We start from the raw sequence: 19,447 nt of genomic DNA, 5'->3' as shown, positions 1-19,447 counted from the left end.
TCTGGCCCCTACAGATCCTAAATTACATTAAACAATTTAAAATATAAGAAGGGAAAAAAGAGTTTGAGACCCAGTGGGGATTTCAAAGAATTAATCCTGGGGTGTCTGGTAGACAGAACCTGGGTCATATATGATCTAGCATTTAATAAAGAATCTTCTTAGTAGAAAGATCTGGCCTCTTGAGAAGGTGGTCTGTGAATGAACCCTGACTTACAGTGATGAGTCTTCTTAACTAATGTGGAAGCCAAAAGAGCTGGGTCTTCTGGAGACAGTGATGTCAGAACTCCTCAGGGGTATCCTTCTCCATTCTACAGGCAGAAATAGGAAAGAAGTTACCAACTATATTTCTCCCTTTCTCCATAACTTATTTGACAAGCATCTATTAAATTCTACCTATGCTTGAAAACAGATATAAGAATGTTATGTTAAGGTTATTTTATGTTATACTTAGAAGGTACAAGTGAGGCAAGCATAGTGTACCATTGTCCATTTCCATTTCAGGGTGAAATTGATGTGGAACCTGTCAGATGGAGATTTGATGCTGTTTTACGGCTTGCTATACTTATCTGTATATCTATAAACACACAAAAAAATTAGCTACCTTAAAAATTGGTCATTTTAGTTTATTTTACAATGCCCACTTTATATTTGTATTGATTATTATATCCTCAAATACTAAGAAAAGTGAAAGGAAAGACATCACCATCAAAATACAGTATAATAACACAGAAACAATCATAAGTTTTGATATTTTACTTCTTTTTTACTTGTTATTTTTTAAATATACAAAACTAATAAAATGAAATAAAAGTATACTAGTTAATCATGATTTGTGTTGTTGTTTTGCAGCAGAAGACTTGACAACATCAAAGCAATCGAGTAAGTGTGCCAATAGATTTTGTTGAAATGTATAACTGACGTAACAGTGTTTCTAATCCCTGAAAGTTTTTGTCTTATATGTTTTATCTCCATATTACTACAGTAATTTAAGACTATTCAATATGATTATTTAGGAGACAATCCTGTGATTCACATTTACAAAAGGTTTCTGGTCCTGTCCTTGCCCAGACAGACTTCATTCTCCTTGGCCATATATTAGATTAGAAAATACATGGAGGGATGATAACTGTCTTTAACTGATTTCATTAATGAAAAATGTTAACTACACATTACCACTGATTTTTTTTAACATTACTAGGTTTCATGTTGTACAGTTAATAAAAGAATTTCTAATTCCCAAACTGCCATCAGTTAGGTTTCTGGTATATCATGTTTTTTCAGATGAATAAAATGTGATTTTTGTAAAAAAAACTGCGTAACATTCTGTACACTTTCTTTAATTTAGTATCTAACCTAATGAAAACTGAATACTTAAAGGGAGTTTCCTCCTCATAGTTATTGATTTTGGTATAGCTAACATCTACACAAAAGCTGAATCACATAATACTCTTAAGTTATTTTTTATATATTTTACTGCTTTGTTATACTGATATTTTTGACCTGATATTGTGATGCAAGAACCTGGCAGTATTGAGGGCACCATTTAAATGATATATTATTTTCTCTGCTATTTTTTTTTGTTTTCCTTTTTCTCATGGCTGCTACCAGTTTTAATGATGTTGCTTGCACTGTTGTTTGGCATGTAAACTATGTATAAATATAGGAATAATGCTGTAAAAATAATTATATTTAATTTGAGCAAACTTTTTTTTAAAAAAAGCAAAGACATGTTGATATTGCCCAGGGCTAGTTTTGTAAATATGCATATTGTTTCACCTTCAAACTACTTTGAACTAATCAATCTTACTATTTAGATTCTCTTGAATTGAATAGTATAAAACAGAGATAAGTTCTGCATGAAACATTTACTGGAGTAAAAGAGGTTCACACTGGAAAGGAGAGAAAAACACGTCATGTCAATGTAGGAGATAAGCATCACTTTGAGGTGATAGGCAGTGTTATGTGTGGTACCCTGTAGGTCTGAAGGGCAAGGGCACAAGTATGAGAGAGAGAATAGCATCAGGAGGGTGAGAACATTCCTCCATGATCTTTCACTAAAGGTGATTTAGTAGACACAATGGTGCCTGCATTTGTGAACTGAAAGAGAAATTATGGAGGACAAGCAAAGGGTCAAACAAACCTCGAAGCCTATGAGTAGCAATAGACAGCTAACAACGTTGACAGCATTCTTCTGTGAAAGAGTAAAAATCGAGCTAGGAGGCTGCCTTATAAACCCAGATGTTTAGTGTTACTAGTTTAGTGTTCACAGGTGCATGGATTCCAGCTGGTGCTTGAGGGAGTGTAGCTTAGTGTTTCAAGAGAAAAAGAAGGGGCACACACTGATCAAAGACGTGATCCCTTAATGGTATTTAAAGCTATGTAATAACAGAGGACTGAGTATGGAGTCAGGAAGAGAGTTGGAGCAAGGGCTCAATGGTGGGAGGAAGAGGCCAGAGACATGAGATAGAGATGGAGGGAGGCAGAAAGAGGGGATTTAGAAATAGAGCGTTTTGGTGGTGCTGGTAAAATAAGTAGGTAAGCGAGTACCTCCACTTGGCAAAAAGTGGAAGCAGGCATGGAACTGTAGCAGGGTTTTGCTTGTATTTGGTTATTTAGTGTTCTGCTATCTTGTTATTTATCCTCATCTTGTGTTTTTTTTTATCTCTTCAATGGGGATATGTGTGTTCTAATAATAGACAGTTGGCATTATATAGATAGACTTATTTATCTCAACAGGAGGAATATAGTTCACAGGGGCTAATTCTCTTGTTTCATTATATTATTATTATTATCATCCTGTATGCAGTGCAACCTTTTGGCCAAGAGAATCCATTTGATAATGACAACTTTGCAAATTCTACTTGCATATGTGATTCAGGATCTTACTTTATGTGTTGCTCCTAATTTGTACATTTACAAAGTAAAAGCACATATAGAAAATGCATATTTTGTATAAAGGTTTTTGATTAACATTTTTAGATTGTTCCCTGACATTTGATCTTATGGGGAAACATATATTAGCAATCTTATATTTGTCCATATTTATTTTGATGTGGCATTAACTATTATTTTGCTCTAGATGTCTGCTAAGAGAGCAGATTAAATCCCAAATAAGTCTTCTGTTTTTCAAGTTATAAAATAAGCAAGGCATGAGACCATTGATGTCTGGCAAACAGAGCACAGTGCACTACTCTCTCTACCCTCCAGTAAAAACAGCATTTCCCCATAAAAAGGGTCAGCTGACCTAGCTAAAGTATTAATGTATTAATGTATACACTTTATTTTTTTATTTGTTCATGCATTTATATATGTCTGTATTTATTTATATGCTTGTTTGTTTATGCAGCAGATGCAATCTTGTCATTTTGCATTCATGTTGCTGTTTCGCTTCCTGCTAGACATATTGCAATCTCTCTGGATCAAATTTTGAATAATGCTGTAACAAAATGAATAATGCAAAGCTAAAAATAAAACTCCAGTCATAATGCCTTATATCTCTTTTTCCTATCAGTCTCTTAAAATGCATATTCCAAGGGAGACTGAAAGCAGGATAATATTATACCTTTGTATCAGGCAGGAGGTTGCTGTGACCCAAGAAGAAATCAGATTTTGATTAGCATCAAATTGTATTTTGAGTTATGGAAACAATTCTAAAAATTTCAAAGCAAATAATAAGCAATCTAGGCAAGGCAGAAAATCAGAAGTAATGTGTTTTGGAATCGTTTGCGTGGCTAAGGACAGAGTAGGTCATGTCTCACAAATATGAAGTTTAAAGAGCAGGTAACCAGGTACAGTACAGGGTGTACACAGTAGTGTACTAAAATGCCTATTGAATGTAATACTCATTCCTGCACAAGCACCCTGAAAAGTTACACTCCCCTTATTCATAGGTCAATAGCCATTTCTACTGCCAAAGGAACATCAAGTAATGTTTTATCTGAAGGGTGATGCTAAAAACTATAGAAATTTTCCCAGTGACCTGTTCAAAGGAACTTCTCTGCAAATGAAAGCAGAAAAGCCAGCAATCATGTTGCTTAACAACAGTTGATTTGATGGTGAAATTTCAAAGATGCCCCTGTTCTCAGTCATTCCTTAGCAACATTGCAAACACTTTCTGATTGTCAATTGTACCTTTAGTGTCCACTGTAACTTTCAGAAGTGACAAATTACTACTATGTGGACAGCTGGTAGAGACGGACAAACCCAGAAAATAACAGGTTATTGGAAGAGAAGCTCTTAGTGGGATGCATTTATCTTCCATTTTGGACATGATGAGAATGGGGATGGCCATGCCTCTTTTAGTAGCGGAAGTGCTTCAGAAACCAAAAATGTCTGCGATATTCTTTTTTCTAAATTATAATTGATCCATCCCATGCGTTGTAGAGCAGGTTCAATTTATGATTAATTGTAAGAAAATGTATGCAACATGAATACTGAACTATAACTTTATATACTGATCAACTGTCATCTGGGAGAAGTCTTACCCAAGTATATTTACTTCTTCTAAACAGTTCATTCCATGGCCACTGGGAGGCACAGTATTACCAAAAAATTGACTTTTTTCTGCATAAGATGTCCTGATTAAGAGCCACAGTGCCAAGGATTAACCTTAATTTATCTGCATCTTTCGATCTAGAGGTGGGAAAAACACTAATTGTTATGATATTGGAAAAAAGGGAGATCATTGTCTGCAGCATGATAGTATGGTAAATAAAAAGAAATGATCACCAATTTGTACTGCAGTCTCTAGAGTACAAGTTCAGAGAAGGTGACTCCTAAAGTATATTATGTTCTTGTCACATTTTAAGGACTATGTACTGTAAATGTTTCATTTCCATGTGAAAAGAAGTATATAATGGCTTTAGGGAAAGACTAGACAAGTGACGTTCCACCAAACATGTTCACAGACACAAGTCCTTAAGTTATAACTGATTTTTTCTTTTCTTTTTTTTAACACATATATAACCATCAGACTACCAGATTACATTTAAGGAGTTTTCTGCTTTATAGATAATTGAATGTGTCAAAAGAATGTATTCATTGGGCCATCACACTGCTATAGTATGTAGCATTGCTGCCTCACAGCTCCAGAAGTCCTAATTAAAAATTTTAGCCAGTACACTGTTGGTGTTCTTTGGTGGGAGAGTAGCACCCTATCCATTGTTTATTTCTGACCTGTGCCCGATGGACCATTGTAATAATTTTCATAACAAGGAGAGAAAATCCTTGCTGTAGAATAATAAAAATTATCTTTGCTTAATCACACATTTGCTTTACTTTTATGTATGCAAGTATTTATTTCTTGTTGATATACTGTATTTGTCTAGAGAAAATCTAACAAAAACAAATTTGAAGATCATTGTTTTCCAAAAATTCTGGATTATGGCTTTGCAGGCAAAGGTCTGGTGTAAGTATTGGGAACCCAAACCTTAAGAAGTCAGTCAGGGATTATGATTTAACACCATGGAATTATTTTAAACACACAGTAGCAATCTCTTCTTTTGGATGAGATTTAAATTGTTCTTTGTGTGCTACAAACTGTTGGGTATTTTGATGAAAACTAAGTACTACCCAACATTGTCCAAGAACACCTATCAGTTTTTAGTTAGCAAGTTAGAGTAGAGGTGAACCCACAAGGGTCTTTCAAACAAATCTTTTTATCGCACATCTCTTAAGTCCAATCAAAGTTCGTTACAATGATAAAACAGTCTGACAAATTAGAGGCTGTAATCATATAATTGGTGCAATAAATACTTTAAAACTCTTAATAAGAATCAGATTTTAAACTTTTCAAAATGGGAAAAAAATAAACTTGCACATATAGCACAATAACATCTATTAACAAATAATTTCAGTCTTTTTTGCGCAGTCTTGGCTGTTCCATGTAAAATAAGCCTAACCTTTCTAATTTAAATTTATTATAACCAAATCCCTCTCCATAATGTCTTTTCAAGGATTCACTTCTCAGCTCAACTGCTGGCATTACGCTGGATGCCTGTAGCTAAATCACTAACTTGATTATTAGTGCCTTGATTGTATGCCTCCGCTCTTCTGATCTCAGGGCTTGTCGTTCCCTCTCTACCCTCTTAATGACAGTATGCTGCACTTTTTAAACTGTGTGCCTGTCATGTGAACAAACAACCTCAAAATGACCTGCTCACTCAAGTGAACACGTCCTCACTCAACCCAGTACAGAAATGTACGCAAGCATGTGCCAAAACTGCCCCATAGCCATGCACTGCACAGGTCCTGAAGTCAAAGCATGCTGAAGCAAGCAACCTTACAAGGGCCAGGAAGCAACATAAAAATGACTGCCCTATAACACTGCTGTCCTCTGAACCTACAGAGCAACAGAGAACAGTGTGTACCCCACTGCCAAACACTAAGGTCTGTAAATGCTTTTGTTTTTTTCTGACACCATATTATCCACAGATTTAAGGTCAGTTTTATTTAGTTGCCCCAGTGTCTCCTTCTCTGAACATGCAGAACCATAACATGAAAGGGATGTTCTAATGGTCTGTTGTGGTTAGTCTAGTTGTGTACATTTCTGCAGGATCATCTGTTTTTGGAAGTTTGGATATGGATTAACACCAGCTTAGGGGTTACAGGACACATTGACTAAACTGAGCAGAAAGATCAGCCACATTTTAGGACTGCTTCTAAAATTACTGGAGATAATGGCAGAAAATATGATGAGGACAATATTAGAGCCCATCATGAATAATTCTGCCGACCCCTTGGGAAGTTCTCCTTGACCACCTTCAGCTGCTGGTTCATTCCATCATGGTGCTAAAAAGCCTTACTGTGGTTCTTTCTGTTCAGAGCCATCAAACATCATAATGACTTCTCCCATCATCCTCACTTCCTTTTCAGATTTACTGATCTCTCCCCACCACTGCATTGAGACACCATATAGCCTGTATTTGAAGTTGTATGCCTGATTTTTTTATGATATGATCATCCCAGCTTCATTATAGATACAATAAGGTTGTATCCTGGGTTGGTTGGGGCCTTAACAAAAGTAACGAGGGTAATGTCTGAATTAAAAAAAATAAATTGTGAAATGGGGAGGAATTGAACCAACACAACCTGCAAGCCATTCTTTCTGTTTGAACAGAACACACTGTAGCATTTCATGACACACATTCCGCTCCAAGAGACCATATCAAGGCAAAACATATGTCAAAAACTGTCTCTTATTTCAAGTATATGGCAGTCCAGACTCTCCAAGTATAACTACTGGGTGGTGGAATGAGCTGCCCAACTCCATTTAAAATTTTGACACCCTCAATGTGTTTAAGAAGCATTTGAAGACTCTCTTTTTTTGGTGAATTTCCAACTAACTGACATTAGCTATTATGTTTTGTTACCCAGGAATTGTAACTTGTTTGTTTTATGTCCTTTAAAATAGTCATGGACAGGAAGTCAATCTACATTAGGTTACACTCATGCACAGGCCCGGCCTTCCTAATACTTGTGTCAGTACAGAGACACTAAATAACAAATGTGGGAAAATCTGGAGAATCCAGGTAAAGCTCACGTGGACATGGGTATATTGTGGAAATTATGCACTAATCCACATATTGAACTCCAGTCACGGATGAGGCCTCTTTATTCTCTACTGTTATAATTTAAAATTAAAAAAAAAAAAATCTGTTTCAAAGACATTGACTTTTAAAGAAGAGTGGATGAAAATCCATCCATCCATCCATTTTCCAACCCGCTGAATCCGAACACAGGGTCACGGGGGTCTGCTGGAGCCAATCCCAGCCAACACAGGGCACAAGGCAGGAACCAATCCCGGGCAAGTTGCCAACCCACCGCAGGACACACACAAACACACCCACACACCAAGCACAGACTGGGGCCAATTTAGAATTGCCAATCCACCTAACCTGCATGTCTTTGGACTGTGGGAGGAAACCGGAGCGCCCGGAGGAAACCCACGCACACATGGGGAGAACATGCAAACTCCACGCAGGGAGGACCCGGGAATCAAACCCAGGTCCCCAGGTCTCCCAACTGCGAGGCAGCAGCGCTACCCACTGCGCCACCATGCCGCCCTGGATGAAAATCATATTTAATATTTACAGCCAAGGTATTTTTCATTTTTTTTACTGAATATTAAGGGTTTTTCATTTCTTATGATTTTTGTTTATATTTAGACAACCTCAGTGCACTGACCTCGTAGGTTCATTTACTCTTTTTATGATAATTTATATCTTGCCCCACTTTTGATGTTAAAATTATATGTTTGTATATCTGTATGAGGGGTTGTTCAGGAAAAAAAGATCAGTTCACATACATTGGTTTAGATATATACATTGTTATATATAGGTTTAAATATATACAGTACATTGGTTTAAATAGAAAGGTTTAGACATTCATCAGTTCAGGTATATACAATGGTTGAGGTACCTCTATTTGGATATATAGGTTGGCTCAGATATATAAAACAGTTTAAATGGAAAAGTTTGCATTTTTGGGCAGGCACAGCACAGCCACCTAAGTTTAGCTTCCCTGTTCCGCTTCAACATCGCATCAATATTGTTATCATTGTAGATCTTTCATAAAACATATACATATCTTTCGGGCACATTTTATATCACAAGCCATCTTGGTTGAGGGTCATCAATTCCAAAGGACTTTTCTTTCATTATTCAAAACACATAGAACCCTACCTCCTCAGCTGCTCCGTCCATCTGACCACTCTTGCTTCCTCTGTCAGTCCCATGAATTATCAGAAAGCGTTGATTGCAGCCACTGTACATCCCTTTTTTCACCCCACGAAATGTCATTTTATTATTGACTAAAAGCCACACAGTGATTTCTGTTATTCCTTATTGGCAGTGTTTTGTTTAAAGGAAGGGTATGAGTGTCTTTTGCTGAAAGGATGATCACCTTTGTGTAATAAAAACCGGAGCTGCGTGGTTTCTTCTGAATGGTGATCAGGAATGCAGGTTGATCACAATATTCCTTTTTGACAAATAAATGATGTTTTGGGCAGAGGGGCAGTTTAACTATAAAAAGAAGTTAATAAAATTGGCTCATGTATCCATTAAATGCGCAGCTCAAAAAGTATATTGACAAATAATACCTTTTACGTTTTTTTTCAATTAAGTATGTGGTTAAAGTAAGATGTTTTTGTGTATGTGAAACCCACAACCTAAAACTTACTTTCCCCAGACACTGAATTCTCTCATACAGTAATCCATCCATCCATCCATTATCCACCGCTTATCCGAGGTCGGGTCGCGGGGGCAGCAGCCTAAGCAGGGAAGCCCAGACCTCCCTCTCCCTGGCCACCTCCTCCAGCTCCTCTAGGAGGACCCCGAGGCGTTCCAGGGCCAGCCAGGAGATATAATCCCTCCAGCGTGTCCTGGGTCTGCCCCGTGGCCTTCTCCCAGTGGGGCATGCCCGGAACACCCCCCCAGGGAGGCGTCCAGTGGGCATCCTAACCAGATGCCCAAACCACCTCAACTGACTCCTCTCAATGCGGAGGAGCAGCGACTCTACTCTGAGTCTCTCCAGGATAACTGAACTCCTCACCCTATCTCTAAGGGAAAGTCCAGCCACCCTGCGGAGAAAACTCATTTTGGCCGCTTGTATCCGCGATCTTGCTCTTTCGGTCACTACCCAAAGTTCGTGGCCATAGGTGAGGGTAGAAACGTAGATCGACTGGTAAACCGACAGCCTTGCCTTTTGGCTCAGCTCTCTCTTCACCACGACGGACTGTTGCAGAGCCGCACCGATCCGTCTGTCAACCTCCCGCTCCATTCTTCCCTTACTCGTGAACAAGACCCCAAGATACTTGAACTCCTCCACTTGAGGCAGCACTGTGCTCCCAACCCGGAGAGAGCATTCTACCCTTTTCCGGCTGAGAACCATGGCCTTGGATTTAGAGGTGCTGACTCTCATCCCCGCTGCTTCGTACTTGGCTGCGAACCGCTCATTGTCCGATGAAGCCAACAGAACCACGTCATCCGCAAATAGCAGAGACGAACAAGACCCCCTCCACTCCTTGGCTGCGCCTAGAAATTCTGTCCATATAACTTATGAACAGAATCGGTGACAAAGGGCAGCCCTAGTGGAGTCCAACCTCAACAGGAAACGAGTCCGACTTATTATCGGTAATGCGGACCAAGCTCCTGCTCCTCCTGTACAGGTACTGGATGGCTCATAACAACGAGCCTTGTACCCCGTACTCTTGGAGCACACCCCACAGGATGCTTCGTGGGACACGGTCGAATGCCTTCTCCAAATCCACAAAACACATGTGGACTGGTTGGGCAAACTCCCATGCCCCCTCCAGGATCCTGGCCAGGGTGTAGAGCTGGTCCAGTGTTCCACGGCCAGGACGGAATCCGCATTGTTCCTCTTGAATCTGAGATTCGACCATCGACCAAACTCTTCTCCAGCACCCCTGAATAGACCTTACCGGGGAGGCTGAGGAGTGTGATCCCCCTATAGTTGGAGCATATCCTCCGGTCACCCTTCTTAAAAAGGGGAACCACCATATCGGTTTGCCAATCCAGAGGCACTACCCCCGATGTCCATGTGATGTTGCAGAGATGTGTCAACCAGGACAGCCCCATAACATCCAGAGCCTTGAGGAACCCTGGGGGAACCTCGTCCACTCCAGGGACCATGCCACCTCGGAGCTTTTTAACTACCTCGGCTACCTCAGCCCCTGTTATGGACGGAAACATCATGCTTTGGGGCTGTTTTTCTGCAAAGGGACCAGGACGACTGATCCGTGTAAAGGAAAGAATGAATGGGGCCATGTATCGTCAGATTTTGAGTGAAAACCTCCTTCCATCAGCAAGGGCATTGAAGATGAAACGTGGCTGAGTCTTTCAGCATGACAATGATCCCAAACACACCACCTGGGTAATGAAGGAGTGGCTTTGTAAGAAGCATTTCAAGGTCCTGGAGTGGCCTAGCCAGTCTCCAGATCTCAACCCCATAGAAAATCTTTGGTGGGAGTTGAAAGTCCGTGTTGCCCAGCGACAGCCCCAAAACATCACTGCTCTAGAGGAGATCTGCATGGAGAAATGGGCCAAAATACCAGCAACAGTGTGTGAAAACCTTGCGAAGACGTACAGAAAACGTTTGACCTCTGTCATTGCCAATAAAGGGTATATAACAAAGTATTGAGATGAACTTTTGTTATTGACCAAATACTTTTTTTCCACCATAATTTGCAAATAAATTCTTCAAAAATCAGACAATGTGATTTTCTGGATTTTTTTTTCTCATTTTGTCTCTCATAGTTGAGGTATACCTATGATGAAAATTACAGGCCCTTCTCATCTTTTTAAGTGGGAGAACTTGCACAATTGGTGGCTGACTAAATACTTTTTTGCCTAACTGTACAACCCCAGTACTTCCCCAAAGTCCAGGCCCTTCCAATACCTCTCTTTCTTCAGGCCACCTCCGCTCCTCTCCTCCTGAGCTCTGTCTCTCTTCCTCCCGACTCAAGCCATCGAATGGAGGGAGGCGGCCCCTTTTAAACCCACCAGGATGTCCTCCAGTTGCTTCCCAATTAGCTTCTGCCAGCACTCCCAAGTGTGGCAGAAGTACCGGCTGGGCACCCGGAAGCACTCCTGGTGTCCCTGGCTTTCTTCCCCCCAGCACTTTCGGCACTTCCCCCCAGCACTTCCTGGCAGTGACCACGGGCCCCTATAGGGTTGAGCTTCTAAGCTCTGTTCCCGTGGTCCCCAAAGCCACCAGGGCGGTCACCCCCTCGTGGTCTGGATGAGGCGCAATCCCTTCTCCGGTCCTTCTGGGCATCCCGGCTGGGTGCCACCCCCAGCCGCTTGCCACAATATCTATGTATATATGAACCAATTTATATATTTACAAGCCAATCATTTTTTCCTGAACGGTCCCTGATATATACTGTACAAGTACAACCCCGAATCAGAAAAAGTTGGGATGGTATGAAAATTCAAATGAATGAATGAATTCTTAAATTTATTTTGACTTTTATTTTATTGCAGACACTTTGAACCCAAGCTATTCCATGTTTTGTCTCATCAACTTAATTTCATTTGTTAATATACATCCATCCCTGCATTTGAGGCCTGCATCACATTCCAAAAAAAGTTGGGACAGTAAAGCTTTCACCACTTTGTAATATCACCATTCCTTCTCACAACACTTAAACACTGAGGATACCAAGTGATGAAGCATTTCAGGTGTTATTTTGTCCCATTCTTCCTATAAACACGTCTTAAGGTGTGCAACAGTGTAGGGTTGTCGTTGTTGCATTTTTCATTTCAAAATTCTCCACACATTCTCTATTGGGGACAGCTCAGGAATGCAAGCAGGACAGTCCAATACCCATATCTTCGTCTTCTGTGTCCATGCCTTTGTAACGTGTGCAGAATGTGGTTTTTAATTGTCTTGTTGAAAAATGCAGGGTCATCCCTGGATAAGATGTCGTCTTGATATGTTGCTCTAGATAGATAGATAGATAGATAGATACTTTATTAATCCCAATGGGAAACTCTAAAATCTCAATGTACTTTTTTTCATTAATGCTGCCATCACAGAGGTATAAATTACCTTTGCCAAGGGCATTGACACAACCTCATACCATGACAGACCCTGGGTTTTAGGATGGTCCTTTTTGTCTTTGGTCCCGAGCACACAGCTTCCATTTCTTCTAAAAAAGATTTGGAATATTGATTCGTCTGACCACAATACACATTTCCACTGTGCGATGATCATCCCGGATCCTGCCGAGCCTGGAGAAGTTGATGCCGCTTCTGAACATGGTTAACATAAGGTTTCTTTTTTGCAAAGTAAAGTTTTAAGTGGAATTTGTAAATGTAACTCTTTATTGTAGTACTTGACAAAGGTTTGCCAAAGTAATCCCTTGCCTATGTGGTCATCTCAGCTATTGATGAGTGATGGTTCTTTATGTAGTGCCATCTGACGGATTGGAAATCATGGGTTTTCAGCTTAGTCTTGAGCCCTTGCCCTTTACGCACTGAAATTCCTCCAGATTTTTTGAATTGTTCAATAATATTATGCACTGTAGAGGGAGAAATGTGCAAATCCCTTCCAATCTGTTTGAGGAACATTGTTTTTAATCATTTCAATAATTTTCTCATGCATTTGTTAATAAACTGGAGATCCTTTGCCCATCTTTGCTCCTCATAGACTTAGCCTTTCATGGATAATGTTTTTGTACCAACTCATGATACAATCACCTGTTGACATCACCTGTTTGAAATCACATCATTATTTAATATTTTTTACCTCATTACTGGCCCTATTTTGCCCCTGTCCCAACTTTTTTTGGTATGTGTTGCAGGCCTGAAATGCAGTAATGGATGTATATTAAAAAATGAAGTTGACCAGATAAAATATGAAATATCTTGCATTCATACTGTCTGAAATGAAATAAAGGTCAAAGTAAATGTAAGAATCACTGAGTTTTTTTTTTTTTTTTTGCATTTTCTATATTTCACTATTTCTAGTTTGGGGTTGTATGTGTGTCCTTATAGTAGCAGACTCCTTTATATTCTAGTAACAGTCATTTTCATATCATCCAAATAGCCTATTTTCGCACATTGTCATATGTCTTGTTTAATTTTCCTCACAGGCCACTGCATAATCATTTGGCTGATGTCTTTTGCCATTCCTATACCATTTTCCCATGCTGAGATAATTGGTGCTCGAATGAATGTGTCTCATTACTGCAAAAATAGTCTCTCATAATAAAATAAATGAGAAAGTTACATTTTATTAGGAGTTGCATGTTTTAATGTAATTCTAAGACACAATTAAAATTCAGAATTTCTGTTGACCAAATCCTGCATTAACAAAGAATAGGTACACCCAAGCAAAATTGTATACTTTCAGCCAGTGTAACAAATATTAGTATGCTTTGATTTATTTATTCCATTTGAATAACAAATGTATTTGTTAGCAAATTGTTTTATCAGGCAACCCATAAAAGCACTGTAATTAAAGGGGATTTGGAATTTGAGATTAGGAGAAGTGCAGCCCACAACAATCGACAGGCCACACATCTAATTAACTGCTTTATAGCAAATTAAGAAAACAGCTGCCTACCATTTGCCTGGCTTCATGTGGCTTTGTAAGTCATTGCCTACTCCACCTCAGTCTTTATTGCTACCCTCTCTTCAATGTGCTGAATTGAAAATTCAAGTCTGGGGGTGGGGTGAAGAGCACCCTAATTGCCTCATCCAGTTGCCAGACAATAGGCTCTTAGCTAAGCAGAACTGAAGCCATATTTAAATGCAGAATACTCAATGAATTGAAAGCATTCGTTCTGCATTCACACATTAAGTGTGTGGGAAACTGCTACATTTTGGTCCAGTGGGGATCTTGTTCTAGATTGTCTCTGTTTTCTATGCACTTGTCAGATTTTCAGTACAAATGAAGTGAATGTTAATTCTTTTTTTTCTTGTATTAATGCATTCAAGTATTTTCTAGCTTACAAAAGCAATTTTCTTTCTTTTAATGATCAGATAAACAAAGGACCATTAATAATATCTTCTGAACAATTCTTTATTCTTTGTTCATAAACACATTATTATATTTTAATGGTGGAAACAGCATTGACTATCCGTTCATTAATCTGTTCCTTGAACCTCCATAATCTATTTCCGGATCAAGAGTGTTACAAAGCACTGTGTGCAAGAAAGGAATCAACACTAGACCAGGTGTCAGTCGATCACAGTGCAAACCCATATGCAGCCACACTCATTCATACAGGGTCAATTAACCTAATATGGATGGAAAATAGGAACATCTGGAGGAAACCGTCTGGAAACACACATGGAGTGAGCAAACATCATTCAGTGACTGAGAAAGGATTAAAAATTAATTGTGAAGCTATTTTAAATGCATGACCCCCAACATTATGTCTAGAAGGAATGATAATAATAATAATAATTCTTTGCATTTATATAGCGCTATTCTCACTACTCAAAGCGCTCAGCAATTGTAGGTTAAGGGCCTTGCTTAAGGGCCCAACTGAGCAGAGTCCGTTTTGGCATTTACAGGATTCAAAACCGTAATGCTAAAAAGTATGGAAAGCTCTGAGTTAAATGCTACAAACATGGTGCTTAAATATCATTATTATTATTATATTTTGGCAGATGCTTTTATCCAATATAAATAGCATCATAAGGATACTTCGCAATTCCTTACACACACATGCACACATATATATTGTGATGGATGGCCGGGGCCCATGCCCGGCTGGAACGCCCCTGCATCATATGTTCCAGGGGAGCAAGCATGGGAAACCCAATATCTCCCCCTGGACACTAGATGGCAGCCTCCCTGGGTTGCAGCGGTGCCTGGGACTCCCACAGGGCTTCATTGGAGTTGGAGTTTGGTACAGCCCTGTTGGGTTCCACAGGCACAGCCAGGGGGTGCTGCAGCAGGAGCTGCTAGCCCCTTTTGGGCATTAGTTTCGCCACCCCTGGAAGTGCAGCCGGATGTTGTCACTCAAGCACCTGGAACACTTCTGGGTGTCTAATAAAAGGAGCCAGCAACCACCACTCATTGGCCAGAGTCGGGTGGGTGAGGACAAAGCTTAGAGAAGGAGTGGTGGTGCCGGAAGAAAGAAGTGTGTGGTGTGTTTTGAAGTGCTTATATGTACACTTGGGACTGTGTTGTGCCTGTGGGGATTACAGGGAAGACGTACCCCACAGGTGAAGAACAAAAAAAGTTTGTTGGTTTTTATATGTGCCTCCGTGTCCATCTATGTCGGGTCAGGTGCCTATATAGTGCCTTTGTTACAATATATATAGATCAATATCTCCACTTTAATACAATAAATGTCTGTGGGCCCATCAAGTTGCTATGTCACAAACATTTTTAGTAATAAAATGCATTTCATTTGTCATTCCAGTAGATGGAGCATCACAAACATTAACACTAGTGATGAGTGAATTCCATGGGGTTCACTTTGCCTGTAGTTCAGACAACTCACAGGAGTGTTTGCGAATATTGACAAACTTGGCAAAATGCATTTAAGTCAATGGAGAAGGACTAAATGAACTAGACTTGACTGGATTATAATGGTGCAATCATCTTTAAAATGTCACTGAGGGCTAGGAAAATGTCTGCCAACTATACTGGACCGATTATTGTATCCAAAAAGGTGACTTGAGCTGTGCAGCAGCAGTGCCAACCAATGTACCACCATGCCTCCATGAGCTCAAAGAGAAAGAATGCAGTCAGAGATTGAAAAATGGAATTACCACAAAGTCAGAAAAAGTACATAGGTCATTTAAAGGCAGAAAATTAAAAATGGCATGTCATGATTGAAGCCACTGATACATTCTATTTTTTGAAGCTGTGCTGAAGGCTCTCCATACTGTCTGTACTAATGCTTTGCACTTTTTCTTCTATCAAAAGCATAGAAATATCTTTTAAATGGTAATAAATCTTTCACTACTATTATTATATCATAGAGTCTCCTGTGTTTCGTGATGGGGGTGTCAGGTTCCTTCAAAGTTTGTTTTTTTTATCTCCATGTGGCTAATTATGCATGCATAGGGCACGCAACTCTTTCTCTTATACTGATGTCGAACTCAAAGATAGACTTCCACATTTGGCAACAAGAAGACATAACTCGTTAATTGGGCTGCGTATGTTTCATAAAAATACAATTTTGAGAACCTGTGTTATTACTTTTCTGCTCTACCACCAACTAACTTCCATAGAGTCTGTAATGCAAATGATCAGCATTATATACCTGGGGGGGTGGTCCCATTCAATGTTTTCTGTTACAGCTCAGGAGATGTCGCGCTCGCCTTGCAAAGCATTATGGGGTACTGGGAAAAAATAGTTCTCTGAAACTGGCAAAATTATCAGTAAATAATAATGAACACGGGCTAACGCAAATACAGCAAATTTATTGCTAATAATGCTTTGGCGAAATTCAATGATCAATACTAATTAACTCTGCTTTTACAAATACCATAATGAATGTAATATAATAGAAATAGATTAATTGCATGGTACACTGCAAATGTTAAAGCTAAGGTATTTATTGGTTGTTACTTAGTTGATTACTTATATATTCGTATACTATACACACACACATGCACAAATAGTCAATCCCTTCAATTTGCGGGTTTACGATTCACAGATCTGCATATTTGCGGGTTTGTCACCAATAATTGAATGCAAATTATATTTCAAGTTTGCTGTGCGTCTGAATTAAATACAGGACTCTTGACCAATAAATGAGGGGAGAGGCAGATGTTCAAATCATATGCACAGCATTGAGGACATTATATCTTTCCTGTTTGCTATGAGCACCACTATTAATATTTTAGCTAAAAATGCACACGTTTTGTACACTTTAATTATTGAAATGGATTTTAAACATGTGGATTAAGCAACATGAGTTACATGAGAATTTTTTATTTTTTCATGAACTTTTTCACACCATTTGCTGCTGTCCAGAATTATTCAATGCTGGGGTGCCACTGAGTTTGAATATTCAAGATGTACTTTCTCGAGGCCACTGCTCCAAACTATATAGGGAAAGTAACATTTTAAAAAAATCTATAATTTTTGGGTGGAGTATTCCTTTAACAAGTCGACAGTAACGTGCTGTATATCAATAAAACAGAGCAGGAAATACATTAAGTCATTGCTACAGCTAAACCAACATGCGCAAAGACTTGTTACTGTGAGTCAGAGGTGGGAAACAAACCAGCATCCTTCAGGTTTAAAGCAAAATGCTTTAGGTTCTACAGTTGGCTTTCATAAAAAGACTTCAAGAGACATGTTATTATACTTGTGTGAAATATCTATATATATAATTCACTAAGCCGGGAGACAAGTAGCCACCCATGGAAAGCACGCCGGAAGGGGCGTGGATTCACTAAACCGCGAACAAGTAAGACGCCAATGGCGCACGCAGGAAGGAGCCACGCCCACCAACTCTTAGACCATTGGATACGACAACAACTCGCAGAGCCACGCCCACCAACTCGGACGCGACGCCTCGGAAAACATGCCGTCATTTCTGTTTGTCTGTGCCACAGTCCACTTGCAGCTCTGAGTCACGTTGACTTTTCATTAGTCAACCTCAGTGGAACCTTGGTTCACACAGAGGCAGCGCCAGAGAGACAGAGGCACACACACAGGCAGGGCGAGAGAGAGAGCCACGCACACACACAGGCAGCGCCAGAGAGAAACAGAGGCACAAACAGGCAGCCCGAGAGAGAGAGCCGCGCACACACACAGGCAGCGCCAGAGAGAAACAGAGGCACACACACAGGCAGCGCGAGAGAGAGAGCCGCGCACACACACAGGCAGCGCCAGAGAGAGACAGAGGCACACACACAGGCAGGGCGAGAGAGAGAGCCGCACACACACACAGGCAGCGCCAGAGAGAGACAGAGGCACACACAGGTAGCGCAAGAGACAGAGCCTCGCGCACACAGGCAGCGCCAGAGAGACAGGGGCACACACAGAGGCAGCGCCAGAGAGACAGAGCCGCACACACACACAGAGGCAGCGCCAGAGAGAGACAGAGGCACACATAGGCAGCGCGAGAGAGAGAGCCGCTCACACACAGGCAGCGCCAGGGAGAGACAGAGGCACACACAGGCAGCGCGCGAGAGAGAGCCACGCACACACACAGAGGCAGCGCCACAGAGAGACAGAGGCACACACAGGCAGCGCAAGAGAGAGCCGCGCAATCCTTTAAAACTGAAGTTAAAACACAATGAAAGAAGCAGTCTTTAAAAACCAATAAGCCCTGTGCCTCTTTTTCATTAGCGTCTCACCTGCTTCAGGCTCTGCAACAGTCGAGACGCTCTCTCTGCAGCTGACCTTCTCTGTGCCTGACTCCACTACTGTCAGTCGCCTGATTAAAAATGGCCTTTTGAAGGGGAGCTATGGACCCGCTATACCACAGGAACACATTGCCTTCGAGCCTGCTCTCGCTCACTCTAACGTACCGGCTTTCTCTCTCTCTCCTCACTCGCTCACACACTGCACAGGGGAGAAATGCCCGCAGCACGAGTCTACCCGGAAACCGTTTCAGCCACACTTCCATGCCCCTCGCTACACTGTGAGTGCGATGATTATTTATTTAAAAATGAGCTTTTGAAGGGGAGCTGTGGACCCGCTATACCACAGGATCACCTGTGACATTGCCTTCACATTGTTTTCCTTTTATTTATGATCCTGTTGAGCAGATCAGACACCCATGCAAACAACACTGAATAATCAATAGCTGCAACCACTTTGCCCGCCCCAACTCCTCACCTGAGTCGGTTTTGTCTGTGTTCAGCAGTGTTTCCCAAACTCGGTCCTGGTGAACCCCTGTGGATGCAGGGTTTTGTTCCAACCAGATTCCTAATCATTAATGCCGGTGAAACTCATCCGGGATAAGTCGGTTTTTCAAACGCAGACGTGTAGCACATTAGTC

The 19,447-nt window shown here is 40.5% G+C and overlaps 1 protein-coding gene across 1 annotated transcript in view; it reads left to right on the top strand.

Annotated features, from left to right (window-relative positions):
* Window positions 1–19,447, top strand: part of trdn (triadin) — a 456,738-nt gene that overhangs the window by 401,600 nt on the left and 35,691 nt on the right. The window contains exon 46 of the mRNA XM_051924220.1: window positions 850–879. Within this exon, the coding sequence (XP_051780180.1) occupies window positions 850–879 (30 nt within the window). The remainder of the gene's footprint in view (window positions 1–849; window positions 880–19,447) is intronic.

The sequence above is a fragment of the Erpetoichthys calabaricus genome, chromosome 3 (genome assembly GCF_900747795.2).
Source record: "Erpetoichthys calabaricus chromosome 3, fErpCal1.3, whole genome shotgun sequence".
Classification (NCBI taxonomy): Eukaryota; Metazoa; Chordata; class Cladistia; order Polypteriformes; family Polypteridae; genus Erpetoichthys; species Erpetoichthys calabaricus.
Note: the sequence above shows the minus strand (reverse complement) of the source record. Positions and strands in the feature narration are given on the sequence as shown.